At 48.9% G+C, this 21,878-nt stretch overlaps 1 protein-coding gene across 2 annotated transcripts in view; it reads left to right on the top strand.

Moving 5' to 3' along the window:
• Cph (BCL11 transcription factor chronophage) overlaps window positions 1-21,878 on the top strand; it is a 542,370-nt gene that overhangs the window by 324,375 nt on the left and 196,117 nt on the right. For both annotated transcript variants that reach the window (XM_089558315.1, XM_089558314.1), the window contains one exon: window positions 6,231-6,308. In XM_089558315.1, the coding sequence (XP_089414441.1) occupies window positions 6,231-6,308 (78 nt within the window). The remainder of the gene's footprint in view (window positions 1-6,230; window positions 6,309-21,878) is intronic.

Raw genomic sequence — 21,878 nt, 5'->3', positions numbered from 1 at the left:
GGGATTACCTTATACGAGAGTGTTCAAAAGGGAAGTAAATGGTCCTCTGGTGCACTCCCTAATAGAGCCAATGTATGCTGCCCAAGCCATCACTAAAAGTACGGAATACTTGCAGCTGGCAAACGGAAGCACATTCCCTCTTCAAAACATGCGAAGTTTTTGCAGTTACTGCGTTTTTAACCGAGGTTTTAATCTCCTCTAATGGATAACCTTAAGACCTACGGTGCCGCTTTTAAAAGTCTCACTAGATGACTAAATCAATTAAGTTAGCTTTGAGATGCGAATATGTCTCTTTAGCCGAAAGTAAGCCTTCCACATATTTAGTGATTGAAATCTACCCCGAGGCTTAGGCAGCATCCCCTTCCCTTAAAAGGGAGCATGCTAGAAGATTCTTTACTGCCTTCCCATTCCTTTATGCGATAAATAATGTTTAGAGTGTAAGCATGTCCGTGTTACCGCTTAACATTCATTTATTCGCTCATCCCATTCATTGCATCTTATATCATTCGTCTCAGAATACGTTATCAGTCATGTAATGATTGTGCTTTATGGGGAGGTCACGACCGTAGTGGCCAGCTTATGTAATTGCGCATGAATAATTTTCATTACTATGTTTCTGTCGCATATTTAATTGTTACGACAAATCAATTTCCTATGTTTTTCCCTCCTCACTTTTTAAGCTTTTATAACAACGTGCTGTCTTTGTCTTTTCGTGAATTAACGCGAAGCGGGGTACAATCAGCTCGACGGTGAATTTACTGAAGCGTGAAGAATACCTCTTTCAAGAAAGTTTGATGCTACCACGGCGACCGTTAGCAGGAAATTTCCTTCATTTCGGTTGTACTGTATAGTAAGGCCCTCTGCTACATCTCATGCAAAGCGGGCAGTGCAAGGTGACCTAAAGCGAAAACGCACCCTCTTTTCCAAACAAAGCGAACAAAGAGGTTTTGTCTCGAAGTCGTATTGTTGAGCTTTACGGCAATCCCACGGACCAAACGGCCCTGACGCGCTGGTTCAGTAGTTACGGCGCTCGGCTGCTGACCCGAAAGACGCGGGTTCGATCCCGGCCGCCGGCGGCCGAATTTCGATGGACGCGAAATTGTAGGGGCCCGTGCACTGTGCGATGTCAGTGCACGTTAAAGAATCCCTGGTGGTCGAAATTTCCGGAACCCTTCACTACGGCGTCCCTCTTAGCCTGAGTGGCTCTGGGACGTTAAACTCTAATCAACGGATAAACAACGGACCAAACGGTCCCGAAAGGTGAGGTCAACGGTACTCCTTATAGCTCGCACAGATTGGGAGTTAAAAGGTGCACTGAAGAGGAATCTGAACTTGTCTTTTTGCCGCGGGAACTCGATCTACACGTTCCGAGCTGTCTTAGAAACTTCGATTTATAACCCTGTGTGGCCGATTTCTCTAAATAAATCGAATTAACTTCCGGCTCCCGCCTTTTTTTTTTTTTTTTAATTCTCCACCGTACGATGGGCGGAGTCGACCAACGCGGGGAGTGCCTTTCACCCAGTCCCGTGGCGGCTTGCCGCTCTGCCATCGGCGGAGTAATATGTAATAGTCCGTAGTAGCAAATAGTCCGCGCGTATTTTTATTTTTGCGGGCTTATTTTGCGGCTATATTATCTTCGAAAGAAACTATTTGTTCATGGAAACCTAAAAAAAAAATAAAGCGAAAACAAAGCCTTCACGGAGCTGGCTGAAAGGCAATCCACGCGTTGGTCGACTCCGCCCACCGTACGGGGGAGAATTCAAAAAATAAAGGCGGGAGCCGGACGTTAATTCGATATAATTACGGAAATCGGCCACATAGGGCAATAAGTCGCAGTTTCTAAGAATGCTCGGAACGTGTAGATCGAGTTTCCGCGGCAAAAAGACAAGTTCAGAATCCTCTTCAGTGCACCTTTGAGGGCCGCCATAACTACCCTGCCATACGACTTGGAAACAAAACCCGTTGATAGGTATCTTTTGCCAAAGGCCGTACGTAATAATTGTGCAGTAACCATTCTGCGCATGTACAAGTTGGCTGCGCTGAAGCTTCCCATGGTATTTTCATTGAACCGGTCATGACTCAGCTGTTTCAGCTCGTTCTATCTTTTCCATCTAACTCCAAAATCAACTGCCCCCCCCCCCCCCCCCTCCCCCCTTTCCTTTCTCCTCGTCCTCTTTATCCCGCTTGGCTGTCGGGTAACGGCTTTGCGGCCGTGACCGAGCACTCTCGCTTTTCGATTGGAGCGATTAAGTTTTTCTTTTACTTTCCTCCCCTGGAGCTGGTTTCGGGGTTCGCGGAGGGGCAAAGTTGAAATCGGCAGCTGGGGCGATTCGAAAATTAATGCGCCCCTACGTGGCGGTGGCCAACTGGGCGGTTGCGTCGGGGCTTTCTTTGCCTTAAATAAGCCATGGGCGGGCCGAAAGGAGCGTGATTTCTCGGCGGACTTTGCCGAAGGCTGCAGACTTCCTTCGCATCGTATAGTAAACCATGAGAAGGGCATTTTCTTCCCACCACGAGCTTGAGAAAGTTTGCCATGCAGGATGTTTCACCCTGTTCGACGCATGACTTCCCTGATCATCGCTTAGCAATTGTAACCGCACCCAGGAAGCAGGTTTTTCGGATTGAAGGCTTGAGCGAAAAGCGTAGTTCCGGCATCACTGCGTTTAAACAGATCTGTAATTTCCATCTTTCCATCGCAAACTGTTTCAAAAACTTGGACTTCCTTCGAGGTTTAATGCCAGAATGTGGGAATAGTTTTTGAGCGAGAAATCTTCCGTGTAATAAAGGCTTTGTTACCCGCGCTACTCTAATAATACACCAAGAATCTGCTAATAAAAGTCATAACGTGAAGTTAAGATAACAAGCTTGTTATCACCTTCTCCAATCATTGCAACCACGACGGGTAAGAAGCCATAGCACATATCTTGGCACTGCTCTGGTTAAAGATATTTTTTTAATGCTTAACAGGTTCATAGGAGAGGTGGAATTCATTGCTAAAGGTAGCCGCGAATTCCATGACTGAACTTTGATCAGCAGGGTACATACAAGATTATACTAATACGGTTGTGTCACTGGCTTCTGCCTCAGTCTAAAACACCGGATGAAGATGTATGCTGACACACAGCTGTTGCTTGCTATACCTTTCTGTGACTGCATTAAGTGCCGCTGTGGGTTTATATTTTGTGCAGACAAGAAAGTTTTATTTTCTCTGAGCACAGTAAGCCTGCAGCCTTGGATTATGCAAGGCGTTGAGTGTTACAAGTTGTGTTATGTAGATTTATGAACTTTTAAACGGAATAAATAAATGAACGAACACATCAGTCGTTCAAATATTCACATTGAAACCTCTTGCGACCATAGTAGCTACTGTTTTTCGTCCCCGGAAATAAGAAACAACTGAGACCAGTGTTTCTCTCTGAAGCGGAGCTCGACTCAGGCGCTTCTTCCTGCAATTAACACTCACACAGCGTATGCAAGACTTCACGGGAGTGGGGCGCTCTGTGGCGTCGCGGGCAGAACAGTCCCCGACGCAACCGTCATCATATGGAAGGCGGCAGCGACGGCCATGAACCGATTTTGCCCCCCCCCCCCCCCCTTCCCCCCAGCACACACCCCTGGATCCCCCAGCAGTCTCGTCTTCCCACCCCGGTCGAATCTGGGTCACTGTCCGCAGCTGCTGCGCAGTTCGCCGCCTCGCACCGACACTTTCCGCACCGCAGGGTGGGGCGGAGAGGTACCGTTACCTCTCTATATACTACTATATACGACACTAATAGATAAATGCGTTGCAGAGTTTGGGGGGATGCATCGGCTCCTCGCGGGTCCATCTAAAAACAAACACGCGGCTAGCCGGCCAGCGCGGGCGAAGCGCGCGTTTTGAATCTAGACCGTGACGAGCGCCGATGTGCTCCGGAGATGCGCCTCTGTACGCAAGGGCGGACGCGCTGTAACGCGTCGTTGGAATGGCGCTTCTTCTTTCCCTGGCTTGCGCACCCAACACAAAACCGTTTTTGTGTGCAGAGGACAGATGTAGTGCGTATACGCGCATTTCTTTGACTGGGCTTCTAACCTCTATGGGTGCTAAAATGCGCGAAAGGCTGTCGGTGAGATCGCTGTGGGTGGGATCAGTTTTTTTTTTTTTTTCTGCCAGGAAAGAAGCGTTAATTGTGTCGCTATAGAGAGCGCATTATTCGCCATGCCTTGCCTCTTCTTTTTTTGTTTTTTTTTTAAGGAAACGCGGCTTTAATTTATCATCGTTACAGAAAGAACCGAAGCCGGGACCACCGGAGATGACTCTTATTCATGATCGTTATTCTTGATTTTGATTGCGGGTCTTTGATGAAGCCTCGGATTTTTGGTCATCACAGGATCGAATGCACCGGCAACGCTATTGTAAGGGCTAATATAAGGGCTTGCATTTCACCACAACGAAAATAACATCAACAATGTGGGAACACCCATGGGACTAATTAAGCGACTAATTAGCCTTTAGCAGCGACCTGACCGCAGCAATGCGGCTATAAAGGAACGATGCATATTCTTAGAAAATTTTTTTTACAGTTGAAAAATTGTACTTCACATGCGTCCCGACATTTTTTCTACATGCAGGCCGAAAGTTTCTTGTAGCAGGACCACTCTTTTTGCAACTACCGGATAAAGCTGTGTATACCTTCGACTGCTAGTCGTATGGCCTCACTCAAGTGGATTCAAATGAATAATTCCAATTCCGTAACTGAAATGCACTCCATCTTGGGTTTCTTTTTTCCTTAAATAGATTGGACTAACACTATTCCCACTCGGAGTCCTTGATCAGTTCAGTCTCGCCCAAGCGTCCTATATGGTAGAGTGACTGCCCGGTGAGGCGTTGGTCCCGGGTTCGATCCCCGGACCGTGACGAAATGTTTTCATCTACGAAGTTTCTGACAAAGCTGTATAGCTTTCCTCCAAGGTCGTTTTGCTGGGCTCAGGTGGATGTTAATGAGTAATTACTCCCTAACTGCGGTCTACTCCACCGTGGAAGTTTACCCCAAGTACATCGGAATAATTCCTGCATATACAATAGTCGCGTGATGCTGTGTGGAGTTCTACCCAAGTATATTGTCGGGTGACAAAATGCACCAGGACCTGTGAGCAGCCTTTGCCGACATCTGTATTTTTATCAGGAGGCTCGAGAGAAGCATACATCCAGGGTATTTTTTGGTGTAGGAGGCGTACATGGTAACTTGTTGAATCGCAAAGAGTAATAGGGGGCGCTGAATGACACAGTGGAGCACTACAAAGAAAATCGAGAAGGATTTCGCTTCTCCCCTTCCTCTTGGATACGCGCACTCGTAAATGCCAAAGTCCAGGCTCACATGCTCTGATATGATGCAATCCAATTAGAGAATCGTTGGCGGACGTAGCTCCACTGCGCATAGATCGCTTTTTGCGTGCGTGTCCTAGATACTTTTGTCTCCGACAATACGAATATCATAGACTGAGACCATAAATTTACCGAAATGCAGCAACCAAGAAAAAAAGAAAGAAAAGGGGGGGGGGGGGGGATGGCGGCGCAGCTGGCGCGGCGCAAAGCACATTTGAATATCAAGTCAAGGGACTATGATAATGGGGCACTGCAAGCGAGTGGCTATGGCATTGCTATCTGAGCGCGAGGACGCGGGTTCGATCTCCACCGTGGTAGCCGCTTCTCGGTGTGGCGGACATGACGAACTTCTCATGTAAGGGCATTATTTCTCGTTTACCATAAGTTTTCTGCTGTTATCAGGTTAGACAGCCTCAAAAGAGAGCTGCTGCTGATAAAAGCTGATAAAATAGAGCGCTTAGTCGGACTGGTGGGTGCATGTTGAAGGAAATGATTGAACAGCTCTAACGGAGGCGGCAGAGAAGAATGCTGAGCACAGACCGCGCATGCGTCTGTGTTCTCCTGTTCCGTCCTGTCAGCACTGTTCAGTCGTCTTCATAAAAGGGGCACCTACATTGTGCTTTAACCTATATGTGGTCAGAACTTGGAGGCTGACTATAAGGTTGGCAGCCCAAGATAGCAATCAGGTGTGCTGGCGCTGGACAGGGTGTACTGGATATCAATGGGATGAGCATTTGCCCTGTAGTGATGATGACAGGGATGATGATGATTGCGATGACGATGATAGTGGTGGTGTTAGTGGTAAGGTGGTAGTGAGCAAGGCAGTTCTTGACACGGCAGTGATTTCGATTACTTCTCTGCTTTCCAGATAAAAACAACGACACGTTCATTCGGTTGTTCGAAGACGGCGACCACAAGCCTTTGACAGTCAAGGAGGACACGAAATGTGAGTTGCATGTTTGACGCATTGTAGTTTAAACAGCAGCTCGTTCGCTCCGTTTCCAGCTATACTCACGGAGCTATACGGACTATGGAAAACGCCCATATCGCGGTATATATTTTTCTCCAGTTCTTCGCACGGTGGAAAAAAAAAAAAAAACAGTTCTACGACTATTGCTTGTTCACTTAGCGTTTATGAATGGCGAACGTTCTGTTACTAAGTCGTGTCAGAACTCGTAAACGCTTTGCCATCCTTTATTAGTGCCTACTTGACGAACAGTGGGAATAAGGAACTCAAAAGCTGCGTAGTTCTATACAGACAAGTATGCGTAAACAAGTCCAGTACGCGCATACTGCATTTTTTTTTTTGCTTTCTCTTCCACACGTTCTCTCTCCAATCGACGCCATCGACGAGCAAGGATTTTTGCCATTGTTTGCAGTCTTCGGTCGCCTCAAAGAGATAATGTGCGTTCAGTGACTATACCCCATGTGACTGTGCGCGTATACGCCGACTTTGCGTTAAATTTGGACATACGCTGCTGCGTAAGCTGTCATGAAAAGCGATGCACCTCTGACGTGTGGTCAGGCGTTCACGCTAGCTTCAGTGTGCGCTGTGCACAAGCGCGCGAACGAAACGCGAAAGGGACGACATGTCAGCACGAACACTGAAATTCCGACAAATGTTTGCGTCTATCTCAGCCCCCTCTTTCTCTCTTTATAAAGATAAAAAAAAATCAAGAGCAAGTACAGAAAAAAAATCGCCTTCGCACAACGGACATGGCCGTGGTGCGGAGCCCGACTTATTACTTTGCATCGAGTTTAACCAGAAAGGGGAAGCTGCAACCGAATCTCGTTGTTTGGATTCACTCGGCTCGTGTTGTCAGGGCTTTAATTTTCCTCACTACTGTAATGTATAAGGCTTCATCAGCCACTGCTTCTTTTGCGATGCGATTGAGATCCTCCGTACTTTGTTCCACAAATAGGGAGTAGGGAGCAATGTTGAACGGGAACTGAATGGACCGGAGTTTCCGCAGTTGTTTCCATCTAGAGTCCAACGACGTCCGTCGCTGCAACCATTGTGATAGATCTAAATCCGCTAAAAACGGACCTGATCGCTGGAAGATATCGTAGCCAGGCTTGGCGAATTCGAGGGATCGCTACGCACAAAGCCTATTTATGCTACACGAAGCGGGTACAACTCAACATTCCCCCGTCCCCTCAGTGAGGCCGGTTTTCGGCCATATACGCTCCCCATTTTCGTTCGGTCCCCTTAAAACCAATCCTTCCCTTCCTACACGCTTACGCTGCCCTCGTTTTTTTTTTCTACAATTCATTTTGGGTTTCTTTGTTGCCGCTTTAAAGCTTTTCTCATTTTCCAACTTTTTTTCTTGAAATACGAATAGCGTATCCCTCTTTCCCCACTCGTCTTTCCTGCTTTAGGGACATAGCCCGTTCTCCCTCGCTCTTATGCGTGCATCTCTCTTTATTACACGCTACACATGCCCCTCGGCCACGCGACCCCGACGCGATCTAGCCCCTTCCTGCCCGCCTGGTCGCCGAGTGGCCGCTCGGTCCCTATTTTCCCCTTTCTTCCCAGGGCACGCGTCTTCTATTACCGTTACGTCCTGCCCGTTTTTTCCCCTCTTTTATTTTCCATCGCTTCGCTGTACACGCTACCCCGAACTCTCTCCCTCCACATCCCATCTTCCTCTTTTCGTTCCGCTTTTGATTCCTGCCGTCCCCGCCGTCATCATGCACGACCACCGTATGTGTTCCTTTCTTTTGCTTTCGACTATAGGTCCATCCCGTTGTCTGCTCTGCCAGCCAGCCTGCTTGCGGCAGTTTGGAATTGGGCGCGATGGCGAAAGGCAGTGAAAGGAATGAAGGGTTAGTGAGCGTGCGGAGGAGGGGGGGGGGGAGGACAGAGCCGGTTTTCGAGAGGAGGGGATGATGGCTATTCCCTTTCGTTTGCATTCTCTGCTCCTTTGTTTCTGTTTCCTCGATCCCTCGTTTCTTTATTGGCCGCCTGATTTGAAGTGGCCAGCCGCTACCTTTTTCTTTTTCTCTTCACTTTTCCTACTCTCCTTCATGCTTACTCTTTTCTGCTTTCGCCTCGCCTACTCAGTGGACGACAGGCGGCACGCGTACGGGCTCGTATTCAGAATAGTAAAAGTAGGGAGACTCGAATGGAAAATAGGGAAAGGCTTGCCACTCAGAGGGGAGCTGTGGTTCTCTCCTATTGGCTTCCTGCAAAGCGTGCGATGCTGGCTAACGGGAGATTTGGAATAGGCCTGTCCGGGTGAAAAAAAAGAATATTTTTAGGGATAAACAGAGCAGAGAGTTCAGGAACACAAGAAAAACTAGGCAAAGGAACTAAGAGGGATGACACCGAGCGAATGCCGGCCGTTCAAACGGGAGATAAGGGAACAAGAAATAAGGGGAGATTCGGCTCCGCTCGTCACGAGGCGGCGCTCTAGGGAAGACAGCGATAGGGAAGAAGGAGAGCGAGAGAGCCAGGGAGAAAGGACTGTCGATGAGCGGAGGACTTGTAGGGGCTGAGAATTCGTTCTAAACGCGAAATAAAGAAATGCATATCCATCCTCGAGCGAAAAGAGTTGCCAAGGAACGAATGAGATACGTCGGTGTAGAAACGCAGCTGGGAAGCGAGGGGAGGAAGGGCTCGGGAAAGTAGAAAAAGAAGGAATGGCAGGAATGATGTGCGCCGCGCTCTACCTATAAGGAGCGACCGCGGACCGCCATGCCATCGGGAAGGCGAGTGACAGTGTCGGAGAAAAGTCGAAAACTTTATCGATAGCCGGACGAGAATGCAGAGCGGAGGGACGCTGACGGGCGAACGAGAAATTGGGAATAAGGGAAAGAGGTCGACCTGACCCCATGATAAAATAAAAAAAAAACACTGAAAGACGACATTTTATTTCACTTGTTGCGATCGACCGCACAGCGTGAGTGGGTGATGCGGATGATTTGAGAGGGACATAAAAGGAAGAAAAGCCTTTGATTCAAGAAATAGTAGGCGGCTTTCCATCTCCCTTCTGTTTGTTTGGATTCCATGCACAAAAGACAAAGTTTACAGTGTCGTCGTTGAAAGACAGGTCGTTCAAAAAAAGCAAGGGAAGTCTCGGGGAATAGGGAGACAGGTAGAGGGAGAGACTGAGGAAGTGATGAGAGGGAACGGGGAATTAGGGAGGACGCGATGCAACACGGCCTGTGTCCGCCACCATACTTGCGAGGACGGGTTGTGCATCAAGGAAAAGAAATGGAGAAGAGCCTACGCTAGGTGCTCGCCCGTATATGACAAGAGAAACGAAGATGAAGCAGAACCCCCTCGGGGAAAGAGGAAAAAAATTGAGAAGGCAGTACGAGGGGTCTGCTTCGTATAGCGCCGGGAATGAGAAGGGAGTCGTGCAAGCTGGCTCCTCTGCGGGCAGCGGCACGCGATGGCTCTTAGAAGGGAAGATGCTTGCATCCCTCCGCATTTGCATGGCGCGCGAGCGGCGAGGGAGAAAAGGGAAGGGATTGGAAAGGGCGCAGCAGGCGAAGGAGGTGGCAGCGGGGGTAGGTCTTCTTCGTCGTCGTTGCCGTCGCCCCGGACGCCGTCGCCGTTCCTATTATGGCGTTTATTGATCGGCACCGGCATCGGACGCTGCGTGTGTGCCTGCCTGCCGCCGCTGCTGCCAACCTTTCCCGCAGTCAGCCCGCGAAGCCCTGAGCGCGCGCTCTTATTTTCCCCTTCTCTGCCCTTTTATTGTTTATTTCTTCTCTTGTTTCTCTCCAGGCTGGCTCTCCCGGTCGCCTGCCTTCATTTCGCCATTTCTCCCCATTCGGTGTCTGGCTGTGCCTGCGTGATCGGCGGCGCCGGCAGCAGGGGTTCGGGAAGAGAGTTGAAAAGGAAGGGGAGAAAAGGTCGCTGGGGAAGAAACGGGTTGCGTCTCGACTGTGCGGCTGACCTCCCCCTCTCCACCTCCTTCTCTTTTCTCTTTTGTCGCTTTTGGAATGGACGGTCGGCGTCAAGCCTTCTCTTGTTCTTGGTGCGTCAGCGAAAGGGTTGGCGTATTGCGCGAGAAAAAAGAAGAAATGGGGAAAATGGGAGGTTGGGGAGAAGATGGAGAGCGAGGAGTTGAACACGGGGCTTGGCAGCGGGTTGGGAGGGATTTGGGTGCAGGGACATCTCAAACGCGAGCTACTCCGAAAACCTTTAGGCGGGAAACAGGAAGGTGGGAAAGAGGGAGGCATGGTCGAGGAAGAAGAAGAGAGGAGGAGGAGGAGGAGGAGAAGAGAAGGAAATACAGAAGGCGACCGAACGGGCTAGAACGACGACGACGGCGAACGGGATTGCCAACACCGGACCGCGGGGAAGCCGGGTTTGTGCTGAGTGCGGCTGTATGCGGAAAAATCGAGATGCTGAGTGTGCGCGCCTGCGCGGTTCGTCGCCGACGTCGCGATGCCATCCACCCCGCCCGCCTTCTGCTTCGGTGCGAGTGTCTCTTGTCCGCTACGTGACTCCATGTTGGAAGGAAAGCACGCATGAAAACGCTTCTTCTCAGATTTCAGTTTTCCTTTTGGCGTGGCTTTCATTTGGGTTCCACAGGGCCTTGTTACTGAATAGGGGATTACTGTGTCATTTAAATTATACCGTCCATGCAGCGCTGGTCCATTTTATGCTGACAAAAGAGGCTTCCTTTTCCGCTTACGTTCGCAGTTCATGGACACGTACAAATGAATCAGCTCCCGTTGTGATCGACCTCTTCAGAGTCGGTTAACGTTACGCCCGACTCTCTCTTTCTGACGGCTTACACTCTGAGATACATTTCCGCTCGATCGTGCTTGCATTTCATTATGAAATGTGTAGGAAAAACCAGGCTTACTGGCATCCATCAGTTAGGGATGACTTTTAAACCTTTAGCTTCCCGTGAATGCGTTGCCTCTCATTTATTATTCTCTTTAGTCCAAATTTTTATTTCGGAAGCGGTTTCTGGAACTGTGTTCAAGCCAGGCATGTTTGTGTGAAGCATATAACAGAAGTCTATTATGTATAGAAATGCTTCTCACGTATTAAAAACAATACCACAGTATGTGCTTACTCTCGACGCATCGGCAAAAACATGCACGACATAACTGGACGTCTATGGCCACAAATATATCAGACACAATTTTCTCCATATGCTCGCTTTCTCAGCTCAAAACGGTGCAATTAAAATACTGTTGGGCGCAATCGTCAAGCTTTGAAATGCTCTTGCTACAGCATTTGTTAACTGAAGAAACCTTACTGGCTAATTGTTCCTAGCGGCGTGCTCACAGAATTTGTTACATGTTCTAGTTCTTGTATAGTTATGCAGACCCACAAGCCAGAACTTCGAGTGGAATTTATGACAGGGGACATTAAATAAAAGACACCGCTTGCCCGTGCAACGCCCCCTGTTTATGCCAACGGAGAGGCAGCGTGGTTGTAATTTTGTGCGAGGTATTCCACTGAGGCTCACGTGGCCAGTACAAGCGTCGTCTATATGAAAGCTATACCAGAGAAACGCGGTGATATGTGAACACGGTGGTTCAGCGCAGAGAATCTCACGAAGCTGCACGCAGGTACACTCTTGACATGAGGCAAGTTCACACCTAAGATTAAAGTTGCCCATCGACATACCGTGCTGTCAACATGATAATAATCGGAAGGTTGGTGTTATTCCAGGGCAAATGGCTGATCTCAAATTAGCCCCGTCTTGCGCAAGCCGCGGCATTTCTATTGCAGATATCTTGGTAATTTAACAGTCCACAGCATATCCGTTCCCCACACTACATCTCCCGGCGAAATCCATTTCCTCTTCTTCGTTTCACCAAGAAGTCATTTGTTCTCTAATCCAAGCTGTCTTCTCTTTGTATCCCCGAACGTAATGCCTAATAAAATTTTATTTCCACATCTCGCTGCCATGCGCTTAACCTAATTTCATTCTTTGCGTTTGCCTGCATGTTTACTCCCGGTGTACTATACAACCCGCCAAGGGAATTTACATAGGCTAGCAGTTTCGTAAATCGCTGCATTTTGTATGTTTCGCTGAAATTTTCAGCTTTCTTCGCAGTATAGATTTTCGAGTTTCTCTCCCTGGACTCGGGTAGAAACGTGAGACTACATAATCAGCCAAAGGCCGCAGACCAAATACGGATAGACCACATACGGACATGATTTGACCTAAGTATATCATCAAGGGCTGCCCATATATATGTCATTTGCTTTAATACGTGTAGCGCTACGAAAAATATACTGCTACGCCTACTAGCCCAGCCCCAAGCACATTCAAAAGCATGTGTCTGATACGGCGGAGTAGGCTCACTGGCTTAGTGTGCTGCACGTCGAGGATCACCGTGCTCCGACAGCTTCCAAGCCTGCAGACCGCAAGAGAAAAAGATCAAAAGAAAACAAAACAAAACCACAACGCATGTAAAATCGCATGCGGACGTTGGGTTTCCAGTTTCTTTTTCCTTTTGACTTTTTTAGAAGAGAAAAAAGAATGCCCACGACGCTACGCCATATTTTCCGCTTAAAGGAAAATACGAGAAAGGGCTGAAGGAGGAGGCCGCAGCAACCGCCTTGAAATGTGGTTGGCAAGTGCGCGGCTTTACCCGACCGATTCCAAAACGAGCATGCCGCAAATTTATTGCGCCTCTGCGGGAAGCAATCCTTTCTCTCTCTCTTTCCCTCTCCGGACCCATTGTGAGAAGAGGCCACGGGGACGCAGTGTGCCCCTTCGCTACGGGTTTCGGCGTACGCGTATGACCACGGGGGCCAGGAGGCGGGGAATGCATGGTTGTCCGCTGTCCTGGACCCTCTGTAGTGGTGTGCCAGTCCCAGGAACTGTTCTTTCGGCAAAGCCCGAAACAAGTGGCTTCTTCCTATCCCTTTTATGACACGGAAAGCCAGCCCTTGAAGAAGCGTGGCGGTCGGGTTTGGGACATTATGGAATCGATGGGCAAATTCTTGCAGCGTATGTGGCGATGGTCAAACCATGAGACGGGCTGGTTCAGCGTGCAATTTGTGAGCTTAGCACACTTTTATGACGTGGCTCTTTCTAGTTCGCTGCATACAGTGAAGGAAATAAGCTGAGGCAATACTACAGGAAACAACGGACCTTTCCATGGTGAGGGCTCGCAACCTCGTGCCCATCCTCATCATTTTAATTAACCTTTCCTGCGTGATTTAGTACCGCTAATGACATTCACAACGTGGGTCATTTGCGGAGGGTCGGATGGAATAGAAGGCGCAGGCTTTGAATGTTACGGGCTCGTAATAGGGGGCTACTTCTTGCGTCTATCGCCGCGTGGAGCATGATGTCTTCATGATGTCTGCGTCATGAATCAAGAGTGGCGGGTTGTATTGCGCTAGCGTTCAGTTGGCGCCGGAGCGGAATACGGCCCAGATAACGCCGGAAGGTGTAAAGGTTGCGGGGCAGAAACCGAAGCTGGCCCGCGGGCAAGGAAGAAGCGAAGTGCTCCTGGAATCTTGACGTCCGTGGTGGTATGGTCGTTCGCAGAGGGAGGTCGCGCTGCCGGGGACCGCTGGAAAGGCATTGGGGGAGGGAGATCGAGCAAAGAAAAAAGGAGAAAGAAGCTGGAGCTTCGTTCGGTGTTTCGCTATGAATTATGGGTTGCCGGTGGGCCCGGGCCGGCCGGCGGCCTGTTATGACCAGGCGCAAGTAAGGTCGAGAGACGGCCAAGCGCTTCACGCACCTCTTCCCTCTGCTTCTTCCTCACCTACGCACCGTTGTTCCACGCTAAGAGGCTCGTAAAAAGGGGCTTGGAAGTGCCGAGACGCGGCGGCCGCCGACAATGGACAAATTTGTCCGCTGCCCCGTGACAGGTGCGCTGCGCGGATTGGCACGCACTGTGAAATATGGCCGCGCCCCATCCCCGGGACCCTTCCCTTTCTTCCTTGCATCGTTCTTCTTGGTCGCCCACCGCCGCCGCCATTGCCACCGACTACGGGCCGTGCGATTCCTGTCTTTTTTTGTGTCTACTTCTTTTTTTTTCTTTTTTTCTTCCTTTTGCTCTCTTCGACGCCCTTTCGGAGACCCTTTTGTTTCCGAAATGGCAGTCTTTGACGACGGATGTTCCGGTGGCCGCCAGCGTTTCTGTTTCTTATCCCCACCTTCACCTTTCCTTCTTTTTTTTCTATGCTATCTTCCTCCTTTTTCGTTTCTTTTTTGTCATCTTCTTCACCCGCCGGCGCTCTCACCTTGAACCCTGGTGCATCTCCAGCACTCGCTGCTTCTGCGTTCGCGCAGAAGCCGTGGTAGGTGTTCCTCAGTGCGTCAAGCTGTTCGGCGTGTATTTAGGCTACGTTCGCCCGAGTCTTGGGTTCTGCAGTGTCTTACTTCTACGGGCTGCCCACGAGTTAAGGAACAAAGCCTACGATCTAAAAGGCCCCACAGACATGTTCCGTTGCCGAGAGCGACGCACCACCTTGTTTCGGCCACCACTTGTACAGGGGTGGTCCGAGATCGCGGACAAAAGGTGCTAGGCTCGAGGCCGATCTCGCATTGTCTCGATTGGAGCAGACCTGTTGGCGCCAGGCGTCCCTGTCTCCGTGGGTGGTCTTCACTCGGCATGTTTACACTCGGAGATGTCGAGTTTACCCCAGTGGACACATGTCCTTGCACTGTTTTTCAGCGGCTCTTTGCTTTGAACGGGCGGTTGTGATATGCCTTTCAGCAGTTTTTTTTTTTGCGTTTCTTTGCGTCCAGCTTTCGCCGCCGGTATAGGGTGTTCCCAACCCCAGTCGTTATCTACGTTATCTGCCCGTCGTTCCCTATCTCTGCGTCGCTTCCGGTTCGTTGTGCAGCTTCGGCTCTGACGCCTTCGGGATGAAGGAATGCCGCCTATTGCGTGGACGGTTGGCTTGGGGCTGCACTGCTATCGTGTTTTGAGGGGTTGTATCCCTCGGTAAGCGACAAGCGGGAGATAAGAGCTAAGAACAACACACATGAAATAAACACGGTTTGCTGCTACCTTCAGAGGTCACGGCCTCTGCAACAGTGGGTGGCAGGCAGCCTTAGCGCCCTCAAACGCGGCTATAGTGAAGGTTCAGGGAAGAAGAGGACTGCAGTTATCGCTATTTAAACCGGCTTATTACTTCCGAACCATAGCCCAAGGAGCGTCTGCTTCGCACTGTCGTCGACAGCTGTGACAATAGCAAGCGCAGTCCCTTGCGAAAGCTGTCATCGCGTTCTACGTAGTCGATGTTACCGAACTCATTCTTGTTTCGTAGCTAGGAAGATTAAATTCAACAAAAAAGTACGGAGCCTTGTGAATGGGAAACTATCAGTCAACGTGTTTGTGAACGGGCGCAGGCCTAAAGTACCTGCAGGTGCCACGCAGAAGGAACTAAAGGAAAGAAACCCATATAAAAAAGGGGGCAAGGGTTGATCTTTGTTGGTGGAAGGATATTATTAAAAAAATAATGGAGCAGGAAGGGCTGAGAAAACAACGCTAGAGGTGTTTTCAAAAGGCGGCTACCGGCGGCCCCGTAGTTATTTCCCCGGGACCACGCGACGAGCACGCGCAAGCGACCGTCTAACAATCGTCGTAATATTCAAACGAGCGGAGCAACGACCCCCCCCCCCCCATCTCCCTATTCGTCCCTAAATCCCCCTTTCTCATTTCCCGTGAGCCGCGTTCTCTTGTAGGCCGGTCAGGCCCGTCTCTCCGTGCACACTGGTGGACACCCCCCCCCCCCCCCCCCCCCGGCCCCTGCCGACAACAACGCCATCTACTTTCGGTTCTTTTCTCGCAACATGGTAGTTCCCTTGTGCCTCCCCCCCCCCCCCCCCTCCCCCCCCAGCCCTTCGTCCTCCATCTTTCAACCCTTGACGCCGCGCTTTTGATACGGGACGGTTGCGTGCGCGCAGGTTAGTCCGAAAACCGGCTGGCTCTTGTTGGCTTGCCATGACCGTCTGGTTGGCTGGCCGGCTGGCTAGTCGGCTAGCTCGGCTGTCCCGTTGCGTGGCGCGTGCTCTCGACCCCGGTTAGCGGGCTCCCGCGGGTTGGATAAGTGTGGCGTCTCTGTGAAAGGGTGGCACAAGGGACTGTGTATAAGCGGTTGGGGATAAGCTCTATGCGTAACGGACAAAGGGTGGCCGCGTGAAAGGATGCGAAAGGCTGGCGTTTGTGCGGCGCTTACACGCGCCGGCTCGCGAACCGGGGGCGCTACTTTTTGTACCTGCTGTAGCTGCTTCCTTTTTTTCCCAGTCTTCATTTTTCGCCTCGCGAGAAAAGAGTAGAAAAAATAGAAAATAAAGAGAGCTTTGAGTGAGTGTCCACAATTTCCGTCGAGTACGGCGTGTCTATGAGACAATCCGTTGCTCGATCTGACCATGACGTCCTCTAGAATTTATTTAGCATCTGCGGTTAGTGACCTGTAGATTTTTTTTTTTTTGCTTCTACTCCTCTGTAGCTCTGGCTTCGATTGTCGCGGATAGCTGAGCTTAAACGAGGGTTACCTAAACAGCAGAGGTAATCAGTATAATATTGGAAATAGTTGGTTTCACTCCGGTCATTTATAGGACCGGCCTTAGCATTGTATTTGCAATATTACGCCTATTTTGTGTGCTGTTGGGGCTACTGACCCCTGAACCTCGTTCGGCCTACACGCCATTAACATGTGACAGAGTGCTATGCTCATCTGGAGTTGCTCAAGGCAAACATTACACGTCAAGTTGGATTGTTTGTGTTTGGCCTGGCTCGGCGGTCCTTTTGCGGAGGCAAATGAACGGGTGCAGTACTGCCAAGGACATTAGCACGGAATACTGTGTCCGATGCTCAAGCTTTCCTCACCGCCTGCAGGCATAGTGGGCGTTACTGTGGAATGAGGACGTGTAGCTAACATGATGTCTGCAAGCAGGTCGTCCATTCAGTTGTTTATATATCGGTGCTGGAAGACAACATACATTTTATGCACGGAGAGGGATTCACGCGTGGAGCTCGCAGTGAGTCGACAGTAGAATGTTATAATATTTTTTTTTTCATGTAATTCTGTCTGGAACTGAAGTTCGTGCCGCTCGCGAAATGTCTGCGCTGGGTAACACACACACAAAATTTTTCTCGTAGCAGAGGGGCAACAGTAACGGTCCAGGTAGGGCTTTCACTGTTTTGGGTTTCATAAGAAAGAGAGAGAGAGAAACTGCTGCGGCTTAAGAAGCGTGAAACACGGCAAGCGTAAGAGGACCATCGTGACCCCTTGCCCATGTAGAGAATAGGCTTTTGTTACCCCTTCTTTTTGCACGCATAGCTGCGAGCCTCATCTCTTCCTTAATAAAATTAATAATTGCTTTACATAACTATAAAAAAAATTTATATAAATCCCGCATGGTAGAAACCGGGGGGAAGGCCTACCAGGATGCTCGCTTGGCACGTGCCGACAACGTTTGGAGGGGTAACGATGGGTCCAGGTGAACAGACGGGGAAAAAAAAAAGAAAAATGAGCTCCGAAGGGCGCGGAACAAACAAGCGGCCATCTTGGTTACGAGCGCGCGTGGCCGGTTCAAGCGACGTCGCATTTAGTAGCGCCCCCTTCTGCTTCCCTTTCTCTCTCTCTCTCTCGCTCTTTCACACGCACACCTTTGCATGTTGTTGCGTCGTCCAACCCCACCACGCCAACCCCATCGTTCAGCTTTGTTCTGTGCGTGGACGCAGGGTAGGAGGCCCCAAAGGGGTTCACGTGAAACCCAGCTAGACGGAGAAATGAAAAACTGGTCTGCATATTTTTTTTTTTTTTTTGAGGGGTGGCGGTGAAGGATGGGGTGGTCGCCACGACGTGTGTTTTTCTGAGCGGGTGATCCTGTACAGGAACCCCAAGCCGAACGGGAAGCGTATATGGCTCGGTACTGTGCTGCGTCGAGGTTCAGGTCCGGCCGTTGGCGTATGCAGACAGGATTGTATTGTGGGGCGCTCGTTGAAGCGGAACAACCGTTTATAAAACGGAAAATACACTGGCGTTGTTCTGGCCATTTGGTGTCGGTCTATTACCAGGAAGAAAAAAAGTGGAAAGATTAGCGCTCATATTGCTTACACTGAGGCTAATTATTTAGTTGCGGTGTGTGGAAACATTATGGAAAGTCTGCGAGCTCTCTCTCTTCAGGCGTTGCCTTCCGAGACGATTACACCCTGGCGGTTAAATGATTAAGTTCAAATAAATAAATACAAGAACATCAAAACTTCTTTACGTAGTTAGCGTCACGAGAAGCCCTACATGTAGATTCTTTGCCGCATAGGTTTTTTTTTTTTTTTGCCTCGCTTTGCAACATGCACAAAACGTCTAAGCTAACATATAATTTGAATTATCTTTTCGCAGGCATCTGTTTCTCGCGTGCTCTGTCGTGTATGTGTTTTGCGAGTGAATGTGTTCGTGACTGTTTCGTATGGTTTTTCGTATAGGCAGTGTCACCTCACAGTGATCAAATTGTGTTTTATTTTTTTCAAGGGCATTTCTTGATGCAGGATTCAGGAGTAAAATATGGTAAAATAAATGAGCTTCCGGAGTTGACATATTCTAAAACATGCCTAGTTCGCTCGCAAAATGAGTGAAAAAAAAAAAACCGAAAGCATAATTAGCACACGTAATACCTGCCCGTTAGGAAGCCCTCATTCTAACGAAATTCACGCGCAAAAAAAAAGAAAAAACGGCTAGATCTGGCAGAGTATAAAGATGGTTTAAGGCTGGTACATGTGGAACAGCCCTTGATCAATATTATTAACCTTCATTTTTTTTTTTTTTTTGCGGATTCGATCGAGCGGTAGGCGTAACATTTTCAAGGCTCGATTAGCAACTCCGTGGTGGGTCTATGCTTCCCCGTTAAGTAAGATTTGCTACGCTTGAAAAACGAAAACAAATGACGTACTTCGGTAACAGACAAAAGAAAAAAGTTTCTGGCCAGTAAACGTTATTATTCACAACCAAGCGGGACAGGAACAGCCCAAAGCACGCAGTACAGGCCCGAAAGCTCGCACAAGTCCGCCTCGTGTACCCTTCCCTCTTTCCACCCCTCTCTACTTCTATTCTCGCCACCGTTCCGTATCAAGACCATTTTGCTTTTCTTGTAAACGTCGCATCTTATGAGCACCGCGTTGTACAAGTCTCTGTCCATGTAATTGGTTCCTCCAGGCCGCCACGAAAGTGGCTCGCGGCAAGATGAGCCACTCGGCAAAACATACCCCCCCCCCCCCCCACGGCAAAAAAAAAAAAAAAAAAACTAAGTTAAAAACAGTAAAGGAGGCATATAAAGTGCGCGCAGCAAATGAGCGCTAGAACACCGAAGACCAGAGGGAATGCAAGGTCGAGGAGAAGGCAGCGCTAAGCGAAAAGAAAAAACCGTAATAATGACCCGCCTCTGCTTCGGCCTCTTCGGTAATCAAGAAATTGAATAGAGAGGACGAAGGAAACAAGAAAAAGACGCACGAAGCTATAGACGGGCAGCTACTGTACGCAAAGGAGGGGGGGGGGGGGGAGCAGGGGATGACTGAAGATGGCTTTGCGTATGCTTAACGTGTTTATCTAAGTTGTTCTTTACAGCGAGTTGGAGGAGGAGGGAGGGAAGCGAGCGGGTTGGGTGAAGCAGAGGCGTTAATTTGTAAGGGCTTATTTGCTTATCTCGGAGTCCACTCAGTCGCGAATAAGCGGCGCGGGCATGTGTATAAATTGCCGGAGAGAAAGAGAGAGAGAGCTGAAAGAGAAGAGAGCACCTAAACGAAGAAAGAAGTGGTAAGTGATAAGTGAAAAATAATAAATAGTGAGAGAGCCGCGAGAAAGCAGGTTGAACAATCAAAGAAGAACAGATGGGTGGGTCGCTGGGATACGTGTTTAAGGATCCTTGTCATGCGCAGAAAGAGGTTGAGAGAGAAAAGAAAGAGGAGGAAACAGAAATATAGAGCGTGGGACATTTTGGATAATCAGCGCAACGAAAGAAGGGTCCCAATTGAAGCACCAATGAAAAGACTGATGGGCAATGTCTCACAAAAAAAAAAAAAAGATAACGAAAAGAAAAGAAGGAAGAAAGAGAAAGAGGGGTAGAAAGGTGGATGAGAAAGAAAAATCTAAATCAGGATTCGCGGCGCGAAAACAGAGCATGTGTAACGAAGAAGACCGGCCGCATTAAACGACCAATTTGCATAATGAAGAATTCATGGTCTTGCCGTGTCTTCTTCTGTTCTGTCTTTATATATGCACTGCAGGCGCGGGTTTTGTTATTACTTTTTTCGCGTGTGTATGTGCCGCTCGAGAGGTTATTAAGTGTGGGAAGGAGAAAGGGCGTCCGGATTTGCCCGCTGTTGAGTTGTGCAAATAGCGATGAATGAGGGATTATTGAAAAGCTATTAAGCCGCGGTGTCAGCTGCTTAGTGGGGCCGATCACTCGATTTACCTCGTAATTTGCTCCCTTCTATCTTCCTCTCTTCTTCCCTACATCCTTGGTTCTTTCTGGTTCCATGAAAATGCTGCTGTTTATTGTTTAAAGACCAAATGCTAATGTTTCCTGCGTTTATTTTTTTTTTTAATTCTAAGCCGAGGTGAAGATGTTTCCCGAGCAGTGTTTAAAGTAGAACGCCGCATGCGTTTTTGTTTTGAGTCAGTGATTTATTATCACGAAACCCTTTCGTGCCCTTATACGTTGTCAAGCCGAAGTGACGTTGTAATTCCTGCGTTGAAGTTTACGCGCCCCGCACACATGTGGAAGCTGCAATACTGCACGTACCGGCAATTAGTTTCAGACTATTTTAAGCTTATATATGTTTTAGTGTTTTTTTGTTTATGTTGTTTTAACGTGATATCTTGTTTAGAGTGCACGAGTAATGAAGACAGCTCTGGAAACTTATGCGAACACCATGTGATTAATAAGCGAGATAAATGGCTGCAAACTGTCAACATATTTTCGAAGGTGGTGTTCCCTGTTCTTATGTTCCTTGTTAGCTCACTGTATTATCGTCGTATTTCCGGGTGCATCACCTCTTCAATGATAGGTGTGCCGAACTGGAAAGTGTGCACGCAAGAACGAAAATGTCTACGAAATAGACCGAATATAAACTAAGGAAAAGAAAGAAAAATGCTGTGGTTTGTTTCCAAAATGATGCAGAAGTGATGAAAAGAAGGAACAAGTAGTAATCACTGTTGCACACTGAAAATTAGCGGCGGCGTCTTGTCTATAACGTTTTCATTCGGCACCACACTTCGGTTTGCATGTTTGCTTACTCGACGTCACTTGAAAGGATCCCGCGGTTGGTAACCCGCTCCCACGTAGGCGTGCGCCTGTTGCCGATGATTTACGAACTGCGTGGAAGCTCATTTTATTCAACAGAGTGTAGACCGACACCGGCCAATACATGCGTACCCGCGCGTTTCCGGGCAAGATTTTTTTTTTTTTCGCCGCTTTCACAAATAGAAAACAGGCGCGTATCGTTCGCTGTGTACAGCGTTGGACGCCGCCCACAAGCGACAACGTATGCAGGTGGCATTTCAAGCATTCACTCCGCAAACACTACAAACCCACATAAATTTTTCCATAGACGCGCATGTTCCTCG

Source organism: Amblyomma mixtum, chromosome 8, assembly GCF_055824585.1.
Source record: "Amblyomma mixtum isolate Tamu chromosome 8, ASM5582458v1, whole genome shotgun sequence".
NCBI classification, from domain to species: Eukaryota; Metazoa; Arthropoda; class Arachnida; order Ixodida; family Ixodidae; genus Amblyomma; species Amblyomma mixtum.
Note: the sequence above shows the minus strand (reverse complement) of the source record. Positions and strands in the feature narration are given on the sequence as shown.